This window comes from Quercus robur, chromosome 8 (genome assembly GCF_932294415.1).
Source record: "Quercus robur chromosome 8, dhQueRobu3.1, whole genome shotgun sequence".
NCBI classification, from domain to species: Eukaryota; Viridiplantae; Streptophyta; class Magnoliopsida; order Fagales; family Fagaceae; genus Quercus; species Quercus robur.
This window is the reverse complement of record NC_065541.1, coordinates 43,040,229-43,057,215: the sequence shown is the minus strand read 5'-3', so window position 1 is coordinate 43,057,215 and position 16,987 is coordinate 43,040,229. Positions and strand designations below refer to the sequence as shown.

The following is a 16,987-nucleotide window of genomic DNA, read 5'->3' as shown; positions in this document are numbered from 1 at the left end:
ATTTCCTTATTTACTTTCTCTTCTTCCTTTTATAGTTATTATTTTTTTAATTTGTGTTTTTTTCTGGTTGGTGCCTAACTAACTCAACTGCTAAATGCTAGTAATTAGGACAGGGGCATGGCATGGCCTCATGGGTCCCCTCCTTAATTTCAGACAGAAAAAAGGTGTCTGTTTTCGCATCTAGAAAAGAAAATTGCCACCCTTTTGACTTAGACTCCAATACTAATGTGTTCTCGTAGAAAAGATTAATTGGTGCCTCCCTTGTTAGACATTGTCATGAAATGCACATGCAGTGTGCACTATATGCCATCATTTTCCATTTTTCCTACCCCACGGTCCTTGCCTTTCCTCAATCCACGCATAATTACCCGGTTCACTAAATGTGAGGGACGAGAGTTTATAAAAGGGATCACTTGGTAACATGAGAATCTCAGAACTGACAGAACTGTTCTCTCTATTTTTATTCTTCTAATGGCTTCCTTGGCAAAACACCTTTCTTTTTTCTTCGTCCTAGTTCTCTTCTCACTGCAAATTCAAGCCAGAGAGAGCAGGTTCTTTAGCAAGTTCACCCATGACAATGCTAACAACAATCTGCCAGATCTCAAAGTCTCCCTCACAGCTGAAGCTCCTACACCAACACCAGAACCCACACTAACACCAGCACCAGCACCAGCAGTAGAACCAGTAACAGCACAAACACCAGAAGAAACACCAGCACCAACTTACTCTGAAAGTGAAAATGGCTATGGCTATGGCCTTTATGGTCATGGCTCCAACCAATTCCCTCCCACAAAGGAGACACCCACTACTACTACCACCAATTTTGAAGATGAAAATCTAACTGAAGAACTCACAGGTGAAAGGTATAAGACAGGGTATCCGAAAACAAACTTGTACAATAACAATGGCAACCCCAACAACTACAACAACAATGGCAACCCCAACAATTACAACAATGGCTTCAGCAGCAGCTACAGCAACAATAATCGTTATACAACCAACTATAATAGCAATGGCTATGCAAACAACTACAATACCAATGGCTACTACAACAGCAATGGCTACCAGAGTGAAAGACAAGGGATGAGTGACACGAGGTTCATGGAGAATGGTAAGTACTATTTTCAAGTTCAAAATGAGAATACCAATCTTAATGGGTATGAGTCAGGGAGGGGAACCGCCAAAAATGAAGGTTACTATGGAAATAATATGTACCCAAATGAGTTCAACACCATGGAAGAGTACGAGAAGCAGCAGGAGAGCCAAGAGGAGTTTGTGCCATAAAGTATTGGTCCACGATCAACATATAGAGAGAGAGATCTAGTTTAATTTAAGGATGAAAACAAAGATCATATTGTGTAATTTTGTACTTCTTGCTGTTTTCCCTTTGATGAAGACCGAATTAATCCATTTCGATTTTACCCGGGTGTGTACTATTGCTAAAAAGTTTTAGCAATTGTCAACAGTAAGTTTGTATCTATGGCAACTATTGTAGCAAGTTTGTATTTATTTTTTATTCATTTTTAACTTCTCTCTCCTCCCTGACTCTCTCATTCAATCTCTCTCTATTATTTTATTATGTTATATGTAATAATAAGAAATTGAATGTTGGATGTATTATTAATGAGGTGGTAAAATAAATAAAATAGTCTTTTAAAATATATAATAAATATTTTTTAAGTTGAATAAAGCTTTTCTTGGTGCATGGGACTTCCATACCTTTTCCTTCACAAACAAAGGCAACTCTCTAGATCGAAGACCAAACTTAGGTGGGTTGGTCTTAGACCCACCACCGATTAAGTCAATGAAAGGAGTTAGTAAGAGGATAATAAGCAGCAATTATAGCAACATTGCTGTTTACCTTCACAAACTTTAGGGTTACAGAAAATGACTAATGTTGTTGGTAGGATTGAGATTTAGTACAATAGCTAGGGCAATGATTTTTTTTTTTTCACCTTGGATCAAAACGTTTAACTTTTAACTTTTTTACCGTTTTACTTTCTCTAGTTATTGCACTTGATCTGGATCCTTTTTGGTAGACAGTTCCCAAAATCATAGGTGGAGTAGCTCAGACAACTTTTTGTCCCATTGGGCTAACTAAGGGGACATGGTGTAAGAGCATTCACAGCAGTGGAGTTATCTTTTTAACACCATAAAAAACTACTTTATCTATTTTACCTACTCATTTTATAAAACATCTAGCAACAGTGGATCTATTTTAGCTTTCAACACAATAAAATAATATAAACATCACAATAAAATAAGATATTTACATCAATAAAATAATACATCCCACCGGCCACCACCGCTCGATTTCTCTGAATCACAACCAGGTCATCAAAAAGCCACTAAACCAAAGCTATCCCAGCCCCAAAGAAGACGTGTATATGTTCGCCTACATCGCATCCAGGCTCATTTCGATGCAGCCTCCACAACAACTTGGGTCACGACAACGGAAGCCACCACAACGCGCCATTTTTTGCAAAATCGACTCTACATGTGTAGATCTGCAATGAAGAACTCCTTGGTTCGAATCAGAGGCGTGGAAGGAGAATGCGTGAAGAGAGCCTTGATAGCTTTGATCCGCCCATCCTCACATCAGCTTTACCGGCAATCCAACTTTGAGCCCACGCTGAGCCAACTCTGCATCATGTCCAAGGTCGATGATCTCTGATTTGGTTCGCAGAGGTTGGTTCTTGGAACACCCTTTCCAAATAACAATAAATATCAAAAAAATTAGTTAGTTGTCACATTTCAAAACAATGATGAAAAGTAGCATCTCGAGTGTCTAAAACTCGAGTTCCAAGAAAAAACTCGAGTTTTTAAGTCTCGATTTGTAAGAGGATGTGGAAAAAATCCACGTGAAAATCGAGTTTTAAAAACTCGAGTTCCATAAATTGCAGGAAAACGCCGCTATAGAGATTTAAAACGTCACTATAGAACTTAAAAACACCACTATAGGGCTCCCTGAACCTGGTACGGGGTAATCATTTATAAAAAAAAAAAATTGCAGGAAAACGCCGCTATAGGGATTCAAAACATCACTATAGGGATTAAAAACACCACTATAGGACTCCCTGAAGTGTGGGGTGATCATATAAAAAAAATTTGCAGGGAAACGCAGCTATATGGCTTAAAAACGTCACTATAGGACTTAAAAACGCCACTATAGGAACTTGAGTTTCTAAAACGCGAGATCTATGTAGCAGTTTTTAGCCAACTCGATAGTCCACAACAACTGCAAAGTGAGTTTATAAAACTCGATTTTTAATTGAATCTCGAGTTTTTAAAACTCGATTTTTAATTGAATCTCGAGTTTTTAAAACTCGAGATGTTACTTTTCTTAAAACTTTAAAACGGTTCCTAACTTACTACTTTGAATCTCTATTAACAGTTATTCTGCACATTCCCTCTTGGTTCTTGTTTTTTGGGCAAAAAGAGAAAAGAAATAAAGAATTAAAAAAAAAGTAAAGAAATATTATTTTAATATGTGTTGGAATTAAAAAAATATTTTAAAGTTTTAGCTTCATTCAAAGCCAAAAGTAGCTTCGTACGAAAGCTTGAAGCTAAAAATTTTTAGCTTTACATACATTGATATAGAGCATTTTTTGTGTTTTGATGAAACTAAAATAGTTATATAGCTATTTAGCTTCATTGCTGAGAATGCTCTAAGATATCTATTCCTACAAGACCAACCTAGAGTGTGGTCTACCTACGCCCTTTGGCAAAGGCTATTCATTGAAAGCTAAAATGGGACTCGATCAAGTGATCGATCATAAAACTTTTTCCACTAATTCAGATAACATTTAGCACATGTAGATATTCTTGATGGACTAAAATCAAGGAACATTGATTGTTCTTGATTTTAGTCCAATTAAGAGATTCTCAAAAGTCAAAATTAGTTCTCATATATTATCCATAAAAAAAATTAGTTCTTAAATATACCTAACTTAAGGTTCACCGTAAAAAAATAAAAAAAATAAAAAAAATCAGAATTGTAAGATAGTTGTTTGAACTTTGGGGTTTTCCAATTTTGATTTTTCTTTTATAAATAAATAAATATATATATATATATATATATATATATTCTTTTTAAAATTTTCAATTTTGAATGAGTTTCTTTCAAATCTAAATCTCCCATGGATACCTGACACCATTCATGGCCAAGCATGTTTGAACAGAAGAGTAGCGAATCCAAAAGCAACACTGTCCAACATCGATGAAGATAACGCAAGAATGTAAGCATGTTTGGGCTTACATTTTCCAGAGAATAGAGATTTTTTACATCCAAGAACAAACACAAGAAATAATTATCCGGTGTAATTTCCATAATACAGTCAAACAACAGAAAATATTTTACATATACCCAAACACAGCCTTATTCAATAGTCTTCCAATCTAATTCTGCCACTTTAATATGCCATCATTTTGGTATTTTAAAGAAAATTAAAAAATACTAAAGCAACGTCGTTTTGTGAAAAATTCTAAATGAAATGGACTGCAAGTAATAATCAATTATGATAACAAGTGTCGGGTTTAGCACTTACCTCTCTAGGCTCTAAAAGGCACAATATGATGGATATGAGACACACTTTATCATCGAAGTGAGAGAACTTGTTTAGCAAGTCTGTTTGGTCTGGAACATTGGGTCATTGTCTTTGAGGTCTGTGATGAGCTCTGGACTCACTTGCTTTTTCTTTAATTTAGGCGAAGTGGATGGAATGATCACATTGATGATTGATCCATAAGACACTTTAAAAAACCCCCCCATGAGCCATAATATGGTATATTTGTGCGTCCTTCAGATCAGGAGAATTGAATGAATCCCATTGGGCTACATTTTATACGGTTCAATGATCTAAGAAATAATGAAGTCGTGTATTTAATAAGACCCACCCAAACATTATATAGGCCGTGAGGCCCAAATAAGAGATAGAGTTGGCTTTGCCTGCCTTAAAGCTATACAAACCCGGCCCAATATGTAGGGTTTTAGCTACCTTCTCTTTCATTGTTAACAAAATACAAACCCTCTCTCTTTCAGGGTTTTTGCTTGCCTTAGCAGACTGATTCATTCGTCTCTCTCTCTCTCTCTGCCTCTGATACACAATGAAGGTCAAAACAATATCACGCTCCACAGATGAATTCACTCGAGAACGAAGCAACGATCTCCAAGTAACACCGCCAACTCTCTCTCTCTCTCTCTAAAATTTTCATTCTCTCTTTCTCTCAAAGTTTAAATTTTTTGTTTGTTTGTTTGTATGATTCAATATGATTAGAGAGTGTTCCGGAACTATGACCCGAACCTTCGGCCTCAAGAAAAGGCGGTGGAGTACGTGCGAGCTCTTAACGCCGCCAAATTAGAAAAGGTGATTTCAAATTCCCGTTCAAATTGTTTCGGTTTTTGTTGATAAAATGACTAATATATTTGTTTTTGGGGGTTTAGATTTTCGGTAGGCCATTTGTTGGAGCAATGGAGCATAACGAAGCGATTTCGTGTATGGCAAAGAACCCCAATCATTTGAAAGGAATTTTTGCTGGTTCAGAGGATGGAGGTACTGATTCTTGAACATTTTTGTGAATTTTAATTTTTATATGCTAAATTTAGATTTTTTTTTTTTTTTTTTTTTTTTTGTGGGTTTGGTTCATGCTATAATTCCCAACATTGGCAACATATAAAATAATTCTCTGTTTGAAAAATTCAGCAAAGGTAGCATTCTGTTTAGTTAATTTTGCACTGCGGTTCTTAAATTGGTGTGTTCTAGTCATGGGGTTTAAAACAAAAATCCATAGAGAGTTCTGTTTCTTGGCATGAATTTTGGTACATATTATTTTGACGCTGTTATCTACGCTGTGTATATTGAACTTTTGCCCGTAAAATGTAGTGCTCTAGCTTTGTATAAACTTTCTGACTTTGTTTTTGTGATTGTTTTGTAGATATTCGTCTATGGGATATTACTTCCAGGTATCTCACAAAGCATTGAGCTGGAATTTTCTAAACTTTATAGGTTACTAAAGATTTAAAACACGCACATTTGTATGCTCGCATGCATGAATTAGCTAATGTATTTAATTGTTTTGGGCGAGTTTGCCATATGTATTCTGGTACAGTCTCCTTATTTTGGTCCCTTAGTACCCCTCTTAAGAAATTTGAGAAACTCAACTCTTGTTCTTGTTATTTTAAATGCATATAACATGCATGCAATAGATGTTTAATTTTTTTTGATAGATAGATGGTGGGAGAGGGGGAGGTGGGGTTTGAAACACAGACTTAGGCACCACAAATAATACCATTACTGCTAGGCTATCAGTTGAACCCCATATGTTAGAATATAGAATGATATTCTGTATTTTAATACGCAGTAATAAATTTGGTATGGTTTGGCCAGGCTCGGCCAGTTGGGCCACATATGCATCTAATCCTGAAGAATTAGAACCCCGAAGAATTAGAACCCCCATATCAAGCCATTTCTTCTTTTTCTACACATGTATGTTGCACTATTTTATTTCTTTTTTAGTAGATGTTTTCAGTTATATGTTTCTTTATTGATGCATCAATCCATGCAATTGTGACATAAAACTTTGAAATTTGAATGCAAAGGCGAACAGTTAGGAAGTTTCCTGGTCACCGAGGTGCTGTACGAGGTCTGACAGCAACTACAGATGGAAGTCGACTTGTATCATGTGGAGCGGATTGCATGTAAGCTGCAATTAGCTGGATGTAATTTCAGTTTTTGAAAATAGAGCATTAGTTGATGAATACATATAATCTCACTTAGTGAAATTGGGCATTGTGATTCAGAATCAGGCGATGGACTGTTCCTGTAGAGGACTCATCTGAAGATTCTGTCAAGGTAGTGGTTTCTAGATTTACACTAATTTTTTTAAATTTAGTGAGTTTTCTGTTCTATTCCTACCATCCTGAACAAATTATGAATGGGTTTTTCCCCCCCTTTTTTCAGCCAGAAGATTTTCATATCTCGAAGAATGCATATTGGTGAGATTTCCATGGTGACTTATCAAGGATATGCCATGAATTTTCATTTTCAAAGAATTGTAATGTGATAATTTTTTGGATTTATTATTATTATTATTTTCTCCTGAGGCCTACTATGTAATTTTCAGGGGTGTTGATCACCAGTGGAAGGGTGATCAATTTGCCACAGTTGGTGCTCAAGTAGATATTTGGAATCACACTAGGTTGACTTCTCAACATGTTTGTAATTTTTTTTATCCAGTGTGCAATTTATTCCACTTATGTTTTGATAATGTTTGTTCATGAAATTAGCAATGCCCCTGTACGGAGCTTTCAATGGGGAACGGACACTGTAATATCAGTTAGATTCAATCCTGGACATCCAGACCTATTGGCAACATCAGCGAGGTATGCATGCTTACTACAAGATTAACAATTTGTGCTTGATGATATGTATGTAAGATAAAGATCTTAATATTTATTGCATAGAATATATTTTGTGAACAGTGAACTACCAAAAAAACACCATAGATCTATTTTTTACACCTCCAAATTTGACTCCTTTTTATTCCTAGGGGATTGAAGATGTTTTTATTAGAATCTTCAGATAGAAACTAACTTGATAAAGTCTCTTAGAATAGTACTAGGTGTTTCTGTTCTTCAACTAATGGTAATATATGAAACAAATAATGGTTAAAAAAGTTTAACCTTTTTAAAAGCCATAGATATGACATAGGAATTTTTCTTTTCATAAATTTTTCTAATGTTCCTGAGGGTCTTTTTATTCCATGTTTTATGACCTTGTAGAGAGTATGTAACTTGTAAAGGCTAGGGATCTTTTGAAGGTAAGGAGTAGGGATGCAACTTAGGCTTGGGTAATCAAAGAATCAAGCCAACATGATCAACTTGGGTTTAGTTTGGGCTTTTAGTCTTTTGCTTTATTTCTCGTTTTTGTATTTGGCAAACCTGACTAGGATGGATCTGTTCTCGCCTTTAGGTAGGTAAGCCAACCTGGCATCCAATATAATTTCATTTATATAAAACATATAAAAAATTAAGTTGTTACATGGTTGCATTTGGCATGAGGTGCTTCTTTAGAAAGAAAAACTTCTTGCAACTATGTTTGTTTGTATGTTTGAACCCAACAAGTCTCAACCTAGCCATGACCCAACTTGGACCTCTAAACACTTCTAATTGACTGGATAACCTTTGAACAGACCTGAACTCATCTTGTTTAGTTGCTGTGAAGAGTGGAGAAATTATCATCTAGCTTTAGGTTGTCAAAGCTCACTTTCAAGTTAGCATTGAAGGGTTCACAATCTCTCTTCAAGTTCAGGCTGTTTAGATCCCTTGGTTGCCTTTGACTTATTTAAGGACTATCCCTTTCAAGCATTGTAAGTGATTTTAAAGGACATAAAAAACATACATGGACAAAAGTCACAAAACCGTGACAAGTATGGCAATTTTCTAAAAGTACTTTCTTGTTATGAAGAAGTATTGGAATGAACACTCTTGTTTGGAGCATTAGAACTACCTTGAGACTTATCAACATACTTCTCCCAATTTGCATCTACAATTGTTCTCTCACTTCTAATATTGTTTCCTACCGGAGCTCTCATTAAGGCTTTTTGTTTAGACTCTTCTAATCTTCTTCCACTTGGTATGCAACTAGAATTGCATTGCCATGGTATAAAGTCTACTTGCAGACAGACCTGAAGAAATGTTACGGTTCAATCTTCGGCAATGCATAGAAATGATTATATCTTCATTCCTTGGAAATTCAATCTCATAGCCAAGCCCTAAAACTTGTTGGTGTACTCTTCAATAGAATAACTCCCTTGCACCAACTATTTGTGAACAGTAGGTGAGCTCGTTGCTTGTAATTAGGTGGTACAAAGCAATTTTTCATAGCAATCCATATGTCCCTTGAAAGATTTAATGGCTTACGGCTACATAATGAGTTTTTTGATACATTTCCTCCCAAATTCTAGCCAAACTTCGAGATTATGCTTCGTGAAAAGGAGTTTTTTCTGTTTCCTTATACTATCTAAAATAGCTTTCCAAAATATGCAACCAATCAAAGAACCCCTCTGGATTGCTCTCCTTGTAAAAATTAGCAACTTCAAGTTTAACGCCTCCATCTACATCAACCAATCTAGGATTTCCTTGAGATTGGACTAATGGTGGATGTTAAGGTTGATCTCATTTGATAAAGCTAACACCTTTGTGTGTGAATCCAATATTGGATTATGTTTGATGTGGGGGTGCTTGGCTAATTTTCAGCCCCTAGGAACTTATGGAAAATAATGATATTGAGCTTGAGGGAAACATAAGGGCTGAACGTGGACCTGGTTTAAGGATTTGGAGTCTTGATCAATGGTTGTTTCAACAGAAATTTTTCCATGAACATTGGCTGACAACCTATCCAAAGATTTTTTAATAACAGATAATGTTTAAAGCTTCACTTCACCTTCTCTTTTAACTTATTCAAAGTCTTCTTTATTCCTTTGTAGTCTTGAGAAAAAGGCTTAACTTGGAATCTAATTCCGCTTTAGTTCTCATTATCTTGGATAAGAAATTTTTTTGAGCAGTTCTGTGAAAGAAATCTGCAAAGAACTTGTGGTAGGATTTCAGCTCTGATATTTATGTAGGAGAAATTGGAGAATTTGTCTATGTGTGCTTGTGGTGTGTTAAAGTTTAGGAGGATCTATGGATTTAAGGCTTATAAATTTTTAAAAGAAAAGTTTTGTGAGGAAGAGAAAAAGAATTGATATATGGTTGAAAAGAGGTAAGAAGAAGCGTAAATTGAATTTCTCTACAATCTGTGAATAGTTTGTGAACATTCACAGATTGTGAACAGTGCCGCATGGATGGTGCACATGAACACTAGTGTGAACAGTATCTGTGAATAGTGACACCTTATCAAAAAAAAAATCTGTGAATAGTGACACAATATCAAAGAGAAGGAAAACGGAGAAAAAAAGAAGAAGAAAGAACAATAAGGCCAGCATGCCTCACTATTCAAAAACAATCAGTATTTTATTGATTAACTCCTCCTGGTTTGAGTACAACCATTCACTTATATAGACCCTAAATCTTTTTCTATTTTTTGATAAGTAAATATATTGAACCTAAATCTTAACCTCTCTCAATACAATTAAGACTAGGGGGTCCATGGGTTGAGTCAAATTGGGTTTGGGGTGCACCCACCACTCGACCTGACAACTTGGGATGTTGAATCGCGTCGCCTACTGCCAACCGTGGGTACATGGGTTTCCAACTGCCATGGCTTCGATATTCTAGCAATCGGATGGGCCAAAGCCAACGGTTCTAGTCGAGATTGGGTTGTCATGTTGGAGCTATTATGTCTGTTGAAGACTTGCTGGATCTCACCAGATTTGGTCGAGATATCTCCAAAATCTCAATAAATCCACAAATATTAGCGGAACACATTGAAGAACAACGGAGATCAGTGAAGGTAGAAGGGATTTGTTGGTCAGATCAGGCTCGTCAGATTTTGAGGAGGAAACCAGCCACCGTCAGATTTTGGAGGAAAACCGCTATCGACCGCCACATTTAATCTGATCTGTCAGTTTCCAGTTTGGGTGCAGTCGAATTCATCAGGTTTGTCAGGTCCTGGTTCGGATTGGACAGCCCTAATTAAGAGTCCTACTTTTTAGTAAACAAAACCCTAATAAAAATCAAACCAAAGCTTACATATCAAAATAAATAAATAAATAAAACCAAAGCCCACATGTCAAGACCTATAAATTAAACCTAGGACCCATAACCAACAATTGCAGAATTACTAAAATTCCTTTGACTCTAGAATAACCAAATAAAATAGACATGGACGCTTATTCTTGGACTTTGGGCTTTCAAAGAGGATATTGTTTCTCTAACTATGCAATGATCATCTTTTATTTGTTCATAAAGAAATTGGTTTTGTAATCAGCTTCACTTCGTATTTAGTGGTGGAAGCTTAAAACATTATGATTTGTGTATGCTTTTTGGTGTTTGATGTTCTTTATAATTCATATATTACTTTCCAGTAATTGTTTGCATACTCTTTTTGGGTACAGTGACCGCAGCATAACATTATATGACGTAAAGACGACTATCCCAATAAAGAAACTGATCATGCAGGTATTGTTTGCACATCCTCATGAGTTATCATGTAATATAGTTCTTAGACTTTTTATTGCTTTAATGTTATTCCATAAACTTTTATAATGTCGTGAATTAACTAATTTAATGACTTATTCATAGCTGTTAAGTTTTAAAAAATGTTTCTAAATATGAGGTCTTACCAAATTTCACTTTTTCTTGCTCCTTGATTGTTCACTTGGGTTTTATTGTAATCATCATAAAGGGCACCACACATGATCCCTGAATGACTGCAGAGGGATTTTTAGATCCTTTGAATTTTTATATTGTAAAGTAGCTTAATACATTTATGATGCGGATAATAAAGAGAATAAGGCAAAACAAGGTCGAATAAAGATTCAATATTTGTGGTCTTGTTTTGATGTGGGGCTTTCTTGACACCTTTCATAGGTTTCTTTAATTACTATTGAGTCTTAGGTTTCTTTAATTACTATTGAGTCTTAGTACCAAGTTTTTTAGGTTAGAAATTTTCTGGATTAGTTTTAATAAAATAGGGGGTAGTTTGGTGATGTCCAGATTTTCTGGAATGAGCTGTAATGGGTTGCCTTAGAGGTCCATGAGTGTTACTTTAGGAAAAATTTTGGAGGTATCTTCCTCCAACCCACACACTGGCAATTGAAGAGACCATCCATGTGTAGTTTTAGTCACATAACTTTTTTAATGAGTCATGTGACTTATTTAAATAATTTACATGAATAGTCTTATAAGTCAACACGTATTGTGTTGGAGGAGATTCTTTCAAACTGGTTTGGAGTTAAACTTTGTGCATTATTTTATGTTTAGAGTCCTTTTCCTATTTGGTTTAGAAGTTCTTAAGTTATTTTTGTTTGTTATTTGTAATCCTAGTCATTCTAGCAATAGGTTATTTAAAGTCGCAATCCTTCTAGGAAAGGATTTAACAATAGCCCCTATAAAGGCTTTTTTTTTTTTAGTCTATGAAATTGATAGTGAATTGATTTTAATAAAAACTTCAGCAGCTTATTTTAAGCTTTGAGGGTGTGATTTTTTTCTCCTACCTATGTGTGATTGCTTGGTAAAACACCCACGTGTGATTGACTACTGTTAGCTATCTTATATTCTATTATATTCCCTATTTTAAACACCAAACACCCATCAACATATTCAGGATACAATCTTTCCTTAACCTAACCCTTAAACATCAATCCTTGTTCAAGAATCCTTCAAGATCTCATCAAGAAATCCAATTTAGTGTTGAATTCTTAAAGACCCAATGTCAAAATTAGTATCAGAGCCCATTCAAGCTCCCACCTACGTCAACTTACTTTGTATATTTCTCCTTTTATCAATAAAATATCCTTGGCAAACCAGAGATTAAAAAAAATTACAACTGCCTTTGTATTGTTCTGCTGCTTGCCTCTTAACATGTAGTTTGGACTTGGGATGCCAACCTTGCTCATTTGGAACAGAATTTATCACTTCTTCTCTTTACCTTCCCCAAACCCCCCCCCCCCCCCCCCTCTCTCTCTCTCTTTCTCTCTTTAATTAAAAGGATAGTGGGGGTTCCTGTTATCACTTGATGGAACTCTTCAAATTCAGACTTCATGTCTAAGTTCATCATTGGTTGAAAGTAGTTTATCAAGGTTTGAATATGAAAATTTTTTAGATATTGATCCATCAAAGGTTGGACTTTGGACCTTTTTTTTTTTAACATGTAAGAGGTAAAACTGAGGTTATTTTGGTAAAATGATATTAAACTTGAGGGGTAAAAGTCAAGTTTTTAAAAGATGGTGAGATTCACTGCAGGCTCCAGCAGGAAAATTTCTCCTCCTTTTCTTTTCTTTTTTTCTTTTTATTTTATTTTTTCTAGGTAATTATTATCTATTAGCTGCCCAATCTTTTATATGGCTTTTAAGTGATATTCAATTCATCACTTGAGAAGTTCTGAATGTTATTTCCATAAAAATAAATAAATAAAAATTGTTATCTGACAGCCAGCCAATCTGACTTGTATTTTTTTTTTTTTGTTACAGACAAAGACTAATTCTATTGCTTGGAACCCAATGGAGCCAATGAACTTCACAGCTGTAAGTACTGCCATATTTCTGTACAAGGGTGTGGTTTCAAATTATCTTTCAGTGACAGTGTTGTATCTTGGATGTTTGAGAGTGCAGTCCAATTTCAGTCTAATAGTGGATTCTATAGTCAGAGTAGGGCATTAGTATTATATAGCCAACTTGTGATGGTTACCAGTCCATTAATTTACCTATCCCCCTCCCAAACCTCTGATAATTACTGGTCAATAAATCTTATGCATCAACTCCCTTCCAGTGATCTGAACTAGAGAAAGGGTAACTCTTGTTGTTGGTCATCATAGTGATATGGGTTTTACCCCTTGTTAAAGCATGTAATAAGAAGTCAGACCTTCTGAGGTTTGTGTATTACAAATTAAATTGATAATGTCTGCAACTTTTCAGGTCATGTACCATGATAGGATATGTGAACTTTGTGTACTTCATTTATAGCATCTTCTTTTCCCACTTACTATTCACATTCCATAATGATGCAGGCTAATGAGGATGGCAACTGCTATAGCTATGATTTGAGAAAACTTAATGAGGCTACAATGGTACACACAGATCATGCTGCAGCCGTGTACGATGGTTTATGTGTACTTTTAAATTCATTATGTTCTTCATGCCCATATTTTTTTTTATCCTTTGTTGATAGTCATTTTGGATAAGATCTAATTTAACGCCTCAATTTAATTTACCCAGGATGGATATTGATTACTCACCAACTGGTCGTGAATTTGTTACTGGATCTTATGATAGAACAGTGAGTTCTGCCTTGATCTGTGTCATATGATTATGTTCCATACTGAATGGAAGGAGACAGTTGTAGTACTTAATTAAACTCGGTTACTGTGCAGGTGAGAATATTCCGGTATAATGGTGGTCACAGCCGCGAAATCTATCACACAAGTAGAATGCAAAGGTTACACTAGTCATAATAGATGGGTTTATTGAATTTCTATTACTTCTGAGGAGGCCCTTGTGGGCTAAACTCTAGCTTTTAAGAATATCTACTTGAAGACTGAAGAAACACACTTTTGAGTGTATAGATTTTTGTTTTCTGACTAAAAATTTCTTGTCTGCACAGGGTATTCTGTGTTAAGTTCAGCTGTGATGCAAGTTATGTTATTTCCGGGAGTGATGACTACAACCTTAGGCTTTGGAAAGCTATGGCATCAGAGCAACTGGGAGTAGTAAGAAAGAAATTTCTTTCTGCATATATTGCATTTCTTGTAGAACTAAGAAATGAAAATTTTATTTATACAGAAATTAATTAATACACAGGATGATTATAGTACATCCTCTGAACAATATTTACAGTCCTGTTTTAAAACAATATTGACATCATAAACTTTTACATAACATCACAGATAGAAGCTTTATGTTAAGGCCTTAGTTTCTTATGACAAAGTTTGGCTACAAACTTGGTTAGAGCCCTAGGCTACAACCAACTATAGGAAGATGGCTTGTGTCTCTGTCATGTGCAATACAGTTAAAATGATTGTATACAATGCACGTGTCCCTGTCATCTTCCTATTGTTGGTTGTAGTCTAAGTCTCTAACCAAGTTTGTTGCCAAACTTTGTTCAGCTTCTTATCTTTTAGACATCCATTGCCTTGTCAGCTAATTTCTGTTGTTTGGATCATTGTATATTATGGTAGTGAGCATCTCTTTATGCTGCAGCTTCTCCCAAGGGAAAAGAAAAGGCACGAGTATGATGAGGCTCTCAAGAATCGTTACAAACACCTCCCTGAGGTCAAGCGTATTTTGAGGTATGTAGGGATACACACACTTTGTCTCTTAAATAAGCCTGAGTTCTTCGAAGGGTAGAGATGGCATTTAGAACATTTGCTCCCAGTAAATGCTAGGACCTTAAGATGAGTTTGCATGAAAGCATTCATGAAGCATTGATGAGTGCTCCTTATGCATTTAGCTTTAGCATATTATCAGTTGTAGGTTTTTGGAGGCATCCCTTCAGAAGCCTACTCTACTTGTTTGCTATTAGCCCACTTATCTAATTTTATACACTTTGGCATGCTTGCCAATATGGAGCATTGCCATGTAGGTTCCACGATAAAATCAAGTTTTGCATTTACACGTTTGGCTTAGGTACATAATTTTTGATCTGCATAAAAGTTTATACATACCAGTATGAGTCAAGTTTCGGTCCACTGCTCCTGTGCACTGGATGGGACACTGGGACAACACGTGGCCACTTTAGACATGTGGTGCACCCGTGTCTTCTCCAGTGCACAGGAGCACTGGAGGTAAGGTCTTTTCTTCCGTCACTCCATTCTTGAGCCTCTAGCTAGTCGATTTGAGAAACATTAGGGTCCCTCACGTGAGATGCTTTCAAGGCTCTCTGTTGTTACACTGAACTGGCCATCAAATTGATAGCCTTCAATCTGCTCCGAGGCTGCTGATCCATCTTCTCGCCCTGTCCTACCAGTGCTTTACAAGGTGCTCTAGCTTGTTTATTTGAAACCACAAAATGGATATGGATATATACATACCAATGCTTTTTTGATAGCTCTCTCTCTCCCCCTTTTTCCTTTTACATCCTGGTAGCTAACTTATCCATTTTGGTTTTAAATATGCAACTATGCCTTTTGCTAATCCATGTAATACAAAGAAGCTTTGCAAAATTTTAGGCACACATGGGGACCTTTTTGTTTGGTGGAGGTCCCATGATTGCAATGTGTTGAATTCTAAAAATGTTTTAGACCCTAGGTGTGACTGCTAGTACAATGCTCTGAGGTGATGACAGATGAATACTCTTGAAAGAAATTATCACAGGGAAGCTTACTATGTTGGATGATGATTATGCAGGCATAGGCACCTGCCATTACCAATATATAAGGCTGCTGCTCTCAGGCGCACCATGACTGAAGCTGCAAGGAAGAAAGAAGAGAGAAGGAAAGCTCACAGCGCCCCTGGAAGCATTTCAATGAAACCATTACGTAAAAGAAGAATTGTCAAAGAAGTTGAGTGAGTTATATATAAAGCAGTGCATGTAGGAAGTGTGCTTGTGCATAAATGGTTTTCTCATATTGGATTCGGCTTGAATTCCATTGGCAAGTTACTCTTCAGCTCAACACAAGGTTCCATCAGTTTCATAACCTACTAATCAATATGTCACGACTATTGTAGTCCAAAGTAAGAAAAGTATCAAGATCTTTACATGTAAGTTTTGATGACCAAGTAATTTTATTGTCACTGATGTAATCTGTTGTACTTGTATCAGAATTAAGTTTTTTTTTTTTTTGGTTTTTTTTCTTTTTTGGATAGATTTATAAAGTGGTACACCAGTTGAAGCGGTAATTATTTTAATTTACAATGAGAAAGAAAAGGTTCAGAGTGCTCTTATGTGAACGTGTAGTTTCGATTCTTTGTAGACTAGTTGAGTGGATACCAGCCTGGATTGAGATCTGGTGCAATAGTTAGGGCAATTGCATCATGCAATATCTTCTCAACAGTTCAAATCAAAAGTTAAAAAGTTAACTTTTGATAACAACCGTTAGATTAAGGAAGTTAAAAAAGTAAAAAAGTTTAGAGTTAAAAAAAAGTTAATAATTTTGAAAAAGTGAAAATGATGTGAGAGGAATTGCATGGGGCAATAGCCCTAGCTATTGCATCGGATCCCAATCCATTCTAGCTTATATGGGTAATTGTCTAAGGTTAACAATGTTATACTAAAACCTACTTAAGCTGCCGCCTTATCCATGAGTTAGGGTGGATGTGGAAATGTACCTATAAATGGAACTCATAGTCATAGGTACTTTATGTAGATTCTACTAATAAACTATACTAGTTG

The 16,987-nt window shown here is 35.8% G+C and overlaps 2 protein-coding genes across 2 annotated transcripts; both read left to right on the top strand.

Moving 5' to 3' along the window:
• Positions 1 to 414: 414 nt before the first annotated feature.
• On the top strand, positions 415 to 1,538 carry LOC126695597 (protein E6-like). The gene has a single exon (XM_050392416.1). It carries the CDS (start codon positions 472 to 474, stop codon positions 1,282 to 1,284), a length of 813 nt encoding a protein of 270 aa, XP_050248373.1. The 5' UTR covers positions 415 to 471; the 3' UTR covers positions 1,285 to 1,538.
• A 3,462-nt stretch (positions 1,539 to 5,000) lies between these two features.
• On the top strand, positions 5,001 to 16,539 carry LOC126695596 (uncharacterized). Its single transcript, XM_050392415.1, has 17 exons — positions 5,001 to 5,172; positions 5,277 to 5,366; positions 5,444 to 5,552; positions 5,935 to 5,962; positions 6,599 to 6,697; positions 6,800 to 6,851; positions 6,960 to 6,994; positions 7,123 to 7,197; positions 7,286 to 7,381; positions 11,056 to 11,119; positions 13,132 to 13,185; positions 13,668 to 13,753; positions 13,876 to 13,936; positions 14,031 to 14,095; positions 14,261 to 14,366; positions 14,857 to 14,945; positions 16,003 to 16,539. Exons 1-17 carry the CDS (start codon positions 5,107 to 5,109, stop codon positions 16,163 to 16,165), a joined length of 1,338 nt encoding a protein of 445 aa, XP_050248372.1. The 5' UTR covers positions 5,001 to 5,106; the 3' UTR covers positions 16,166 to 16,539.
• The last annotated feature ends 448 nt before the right edge of the window (positions 16,540 to 16,987 follow it).